This window comes from Solanum dulcamara, chromosome 7 (genome assembly GCF_947179165.1).
Source record: "Solanum dulcamara chromosome 7, daSolDulc1.2, whole genome shotgun sequence".
NCBI classification, from domain to species: Eukaryota; Viridiplantae; Streptophyta; class Magnoliopsida; order Solanales; family Solanaceae; genus Solanum; species Solanum dulcamara.
This window is the reverse complement of record NC_077243.1, coordinates 76,328,271-76,334,697: the sequence shown is the minus strand read 5'-3', so window position 1 is coordinate 76,334,697 and position 6,427 is coordinate 76,328,271. Positions and strand designations below refer to the sequence as shown.

At 35.4% G+C, this 6,427-nt stretch overlaps 1 protein-coding gene across 1 annotated transcript; it reads right to left on the bottom strand.

The window, feature by feature from the left end:
- Positions 1-2,943: 2,943 nt before the first annotated feature.
- Positions 2,944-4,076, bottom strand: LOC129895041 (RING-H2 finger protein ATL8-like). The gene has a single exon (XM_055970669.1). It carries the CDS (start codon positions 3,867-3,869, stop codon positions 3,333-3,335), a length of 537 nt encoding a protein of 178 aa, XP_055826644.1. The 5' UTR covers positions 3,870-4,076; the 3' UTR covers positions 2,944-3,332.
- Positions 4,077-6,427: the final 2,351 nt, after the last annotated feature.

Below are 6,427 nucleotides of genomic sequence, written 5' to 3'. Positions count from 1 at the left end.
GGTGTCTTGTTGACACACCCAAGAGCAAACACAGCGGTTCTGAGGCTGGTGGTACATTCAAGACCACTATTTCTTTTCACATCATATTGATGTCCTCGCAGAAAGGTTTGGCCTTGAGGGACACAATATTCTGATGCAAGAACCAGGTACTATGCTGCTTCTTGTCTCCACTTAAGTTTTCCATACCCGGTATTTATACCAACTCGTGAGTACATAACACGTGTCGTTACGTGCATTGTTATCACTTAACGATAGTTAGTTAATACACATTGGCATTAACACACTAATAAGGCAAACTAGTGTAGTTTGTTTAAAACATCAAGTGTAGTTAAGTTCTTTCCGTGGTTTCTGGTGTCATTAGAGGCAAGACAAAAATCAGAATTATAAATGGGATACGCGTGGCTCATTTTTCTCTAGCACGTACATGTTTTCTGGTTAAGCTGTGAAACTGCCACTAGTAGATGAAGGTTTAAAAAGTGATGAGGAAGCCATGAAAAGAAGCTTAGTGCAGGTCTTATTCACCCAGATATATATCTTCTCTACTTTTTCCATCTTATCTCCTAACCCTTTTTACACATGGAGTGTCTTCTGCTTGTTCTAGTGGCTGCTTTGCAATATTAATTAGGAGTGTCAAACTGCCTGGCAGACGGGTCAAAATGGATTGAGTTAATGACTCACCCAAAATTTACTTGGCCTGAAATTGAGCTAAACAATGGGGGTTATAGCTCAACGGCTCAACCCCATTCAATTCTTACTAAATTTTAATTTCTTTTGTTTGGTTTCTTATAATTTGTTCAAGTACCTAGTAAAACTATTTTGTCTATTTTTCTTGTAATCGTGGTGTCCAGGGCAACCTTGCATGCACCCTGACTAATTCCACGTGATATTTGCCGGCTCCCTCCAGCAACAAAAATTACCTTGTGACGTTGTCCACCGCGGCTAGTACAGATGAGAAGAAATCACCTAGTGTTTTCGACTTTAGTGAGATTTGAATATGAAATCTCATAGTTCACTACTTACTTCATTGACCACTAGGCTAAATCCTTAGTAAAATTATTTTATCTTTATCATGATCATATATAACATATATATTAAACCTAAAGAAAAATATTTTTATAAAAAAAAATGATAAGATTTTTTACAGTCAATTTGAGCTACGTATCAAACTTTATTTTTAAATTAAACGAATCAAAATGGATTGAATTAATAATGTGTGGATTAATGACAGAAAATCATGTTTTCATGAGCTAATTTTGTCGTTTCATATTTGCATGATAGTTATTAGGAACTACACCAACACAAAAGTTTGATGAAATTGACTATTGACATTAACAAATATAGAGAGTATTCACATTTAGTTGCCTTCTACCCAATTCGTGCTTTAAAACATAAATGATTTATTGATAAGATGGTATTTGTGATAAGTGGGTTTCTTTTCTATCCATACATATCCTTTTGATTCATTGCTTTTTAGGAGAAGTGGGATAGAACTTCCGCTCAATTTGGTAATTTAGTATCCAACTATCATTTCGAATCCATTAGCCTACACTTTGGTTTAGTGGTAACATTAATCAAATATTATAGATTTGAATTTTTACAAACAAAATTATGGTAATTTAAAGGCGAAACTCATCGGTGGCCCCCTAAAGTTGGCACCAACTTTCACTTAGACACCTAAACCAGGAGATGTTCATTTTAGACACTTCAAGTAAGGGTCGAATGTGTCATCTTGACACTTTTTACACAATTGGCACCTCACGTGTTTCTCACCAATCTGAGGCGCGTAGAAGCTTTTTTTTTTTTTTTTTTTGTTGTTGTTCTTCTTCTTCATTTTTTAATATTGTTACATGATCAGTATTTATAGTTACTTGTTTTAGTTCTTGTTACTTTTAAATTCTTAAGTTTATTTTTTATGCCCGGATTTCTGTCAAGATTTTCCGGCGACTTAACCATTTTCCAGGAAAAAAAAAATCGAATAAGGAAGCATATCGATTTTTGCCTTTCAGGTTATAGGTTAATAGCTCCTTAGCTCTGATTTTCCGGCGACTTCTCTGCGATTGTTGCCGCCTGATCGGATCTCCTCGCAGATCCGTTTCAACTCTATATTTCTAGTTTCTTATTCTTGTTCTTCTTTTCCGGCGACTTCTCTGCGATTCCGGTGACTTCTCCGGCATATTTGTTTGGAGAAGATAGGTTGTTTCTGACGGTTAATATTCTTATAATTGAAAGATTCTTATATGGGACTTTGAAGATATATTTTTTGATTTTTGATTACCATGGCGATATATTTACTTTAATACTATGGCATTTAAGAAATGAAGGTTCTTAGGCTACTCCAATTGTTAACACTGAAGGTGTGTATATATTAAAAAAAAAATATTTGTGGCTCTCTAAATATCGCCAGTAAATCATATATGGCGACTTTAGCTTGATTTATTATTGGTTGCACTTAGGTGGGGTGGGGGAGTGGTTGGGTTGGGGTGGGTGGGGTTGGAGAAGATGACGGCGGGTTGGGTGAGGGGTTGGGGTTGGGGTGGGTGGGGTTGAAGAAGATGACAACGGAGGTGGGTGGGGGTTAATAATTGTTAATTTTTATTTTTTAAAAAATTATTATTTAAATTTTAAAAATGTCACGTGTCATCAAATTATTGGTCATAAAAGTTATTATTTGATAATTATTTTTGATATATATATATATATATATATATATATGCCACATATTTTTATTTAATTTGTTGTTTTTGACACGTCAGGCTAGTGCATTACACACACTTAATATATTTTGGTGATTGTCAAAAAAGTGTCAAAATGACACATTCGACCCTTATTTGAGGTGTCTAAAATAAACATCTCTTGGTTTAGGTGTCTAAATGAAAGTTGATGCCAACTTTAGGGGGTCACCGATGGTTTCGCCTAATTTAAATGAAGAAGGTACTTATCGACTGAGGCCATACAACATCATCCATACTTATCGAATACCATTAAATACATCTAGAAAGAGACAAATCAATGTATCGACTTTTAAAAAAATTAACTTTTTTTAAAAATCTTTTCTCATTGTACCAAAATGAAAAAAGGAAAAAAATACATACAATTAAAAAGAAAACTTTTTTTCGTTCCCTTCCAACAACCATAATTTCATTTTTGTCACTTTCTTACACTTCCATCATAATCACACAAGGAAAGTATGCTCATCCTTATCCCTCACCCTTATGCGATGCGGGCCCCGTTTCAATCGCCGAACAAAACTCCGTTACCAATTTACAGTTACGACGGTGCTCCGGCCGGCGACTTTTTCATGTTAACTCCATTTACCTACCGGAAGTTGTAGTCTAAACCGGTGTTAGAATTGAACCTCCGTCGGTGGATTCGCCGGAAATTGAAGGAACCTCGCCGCACTTCCGGCACCGAGCACGAGCAACGACGAGAATCCGACGGCAGGAAGGACACGACGAGTTCGACAAAAGCCACGTGTCTACACACTGGAGATGAAACCGGTGGCCACAATTCGGTAACACTCGGATTTCATCTCCCTTTACGTACTCCACCAGACAAATCGCACACTCCGCCGCGAACGGCAGATCACCGTTCGACGGATCATACTTGAATTTCGGTAAATACTTCAAAACTTTCTTCTTCAAACCTTTATTCTTCACCGGCGGTGGATTTTCCGGCGTGTCCCGCCGAAGCCAAGTGCAACGAGCTACTACGATGAGTCCGGAGACGCAGATTACTGCACAGAGTAAAGCAGCAAGTATAACTATGAAGTCGGACTCCGCTGCCGTGGCTGACGGTGGGTCCGCCTCCTCCGTCGTCGGCGAAGTGGAGGAGGAGTTACCGGTTAGCAGAAATCTAAACCGTCGAGTCATAATTTAGCTACAGATTTAATAATTGAGGGGTTAGGGTTTTCAATTTCAAATAGGAGGTTGAAATGTCGTTATATATATATATGGAGTAGTTGCACTATTGAAACTAAAAGCTAGTTAAATATTGTCTAAAATCATATAAGACGATGATAGTTGGATGTGCACGTATTATGAATCGCATATTTTTGAGTTGAAAATTTATTTAAAATGATTTTTTTATTTTTACAAAAATAATATTTTTTACTTGTGAGACTAAACTAAGTATGTTATTAGTATGATTAATGTAAAATAGGAGTTAAGTATGGAGTAGATAAAAAAAATATGGATGAGTTTGATTTTAATATATCATGTAAAGAAAGTGAATATTGTACAAAATGCAATGCTAAAAATTTGTCACGATCCAAAATGGGCCGTGAGTGGCACCCACACTTAACCTCCTAAGTGGAAGAACCAACGATACAAACCCCAACTAATAAATATAACCATAATGCGGAAGCTTAAATAAATACGTTTTCCCCAAAATCTGAAAGTCATCACATTAAGGACATCTAATTTCTAAAACTAAGTCTCGAATTATCAAATACTAAATAATTAACATAACGTATCCAAAAACTAAGGACGTCATGCCATGACAAGAGATTCCATCGCCAGCTAGAAGGATAGCTCACCCTGAAATTTTATGAACTGGAGACTGACTAGAGCTGAAGTCAAGTCGAAGCCGATGGAAGACTCGCTGCACTCCACAGATAAAACAAAGAAAGATACAAGGAGGGGTCAGTACAGGACAATATGTACTGAGTAGGTATCATCGGCCGACTCAAAATAGGAATCAATATGCAATAAGTAATAGCGGAAAATCAACCGTAACACTTATCAGGTGGCAACCAACAAGATCAAGATCAAGTGACAACACAATAAACAATTTCATAACCAATCAACAATATTAAGATCACACATGAGGACTCAAACCTTCATATCACACCCTTTTGGAAAATGAGTTATTGGAGATTGGGTAGCATTAAGTCATTTTAATTTATTTTCCTTTAATATTACCGTGCCGAAACGTGACACCCGATTCAAATATACCGTGTCGGAGCGTGACACCCGATCCAAAAATATCGTGTCGGAACGTGACACCCGATTCAAATATACCGTGTCGGAACGTGACATCCGATCCAAATATACCGTGTCGGAACGTGACACCCGATCCAAATATAATTAATTTATCATTCTTCATGATTACATTCCACTTCATTAACAATATTTCATCAAGCCTTCTTTATTCAAGGCACCATTTTTGATAGGACAAGTTCAAGATTATGGATTTCATGGCCTCGGGATTTCAGACCAATCACAACAACATATCAATCATCCAAACCATAATAATTAAATGCATAATAAACTTCACGCATTACTCAATGACTATCAATCACTATTAAGAGTCTATCTATGATATAGAATAAAAATCATAACCTACCTCAGCCGAAGAACTGAAGTAAAACAAGCTAATCCACCAATGTCTTTCCCCTTCTTCAATGCCTCGGACCAATCTCAATCTATCAAATATATAATATTTATAAGTAAACTAATCTGTAAACGCCAATATTATATATATATTTAACCTAGCCCCAATAACTCACCCAATTCTATAAACACGCTCCTAATCTTGATGTCACTTAACATGTCAACTCCCATATTTTATGAAATTCAAAACTAGGGTTAAACCTCAATTAAATTAAATAATCACTTTTAAATTTGAGCCTCTCGCAACGCTTCCGAATGATCAAAATATGTTCAAATACATAATCTTCATAAGAATACGAATCCAATGACACCCATATAGCTATATTTATTTTCGGATTAAAAATTTGGTCAAAAAGTCGCTTCGAGTCATTGAAGTCAAATCTGAAATTTTCTTTCCGATTATGTTCATTCATGATAAAATAAATTCACATGTCAAATTTCAGCTAAAACGGATCGTTATTTGACCCCCAAATCAAGATTTTATGTGAAGAACCCTAGGGTCATATTTCCTTATTTTAGCATTATTTCTCCACCAATATACCCTAAAAATATGTTCATAATCGCATAAAAATTTAGTGGAAAGGATGAGAATAATTACCTTGATGCTTTGGAATGAAAATTCATATTTTTCTTTTCTCCTTTATTTTTCTTTTCTCCTTTCCTTTCTTTCTTCCTCCGTATTTTTTTTCCTAGCTTCTGCGTTTGTTTTCTTGTTTGCGCCGCACCTTCCTCTTCTCTTTACTTTTCTAATTGAAATATAATTATGTATCAAAAGTAATAAACCCTATCTTTTTCCTTTAATAATTGGTATAGATTGTTAAATAAATTATCAACTTAGCCCCCTAATTAAATTAGTTATTTAAATTTACTCTCAACTAAATAATCATAGTTATCGAATGGTCCAAATACCTATTAAAAATTTACGGAATGAGTCTTTTATAAAATAAAAAGTTCTAGTTCTCAAAACGACCTAATGGGTGGTTACAAAATTAGTTCATGAGCTAAGTATTATGTAATGTAATGTTAGAAGTTCAACA

Coding starts and splice junctions, on each gene's coding strand:
- LOC129895041 (XM_055970669.1), bottom strand. CDS start 3,869: ATGACTCGACGGTTTAGATTTCTGCTAACCGGTAACTCCTCCTCCACT.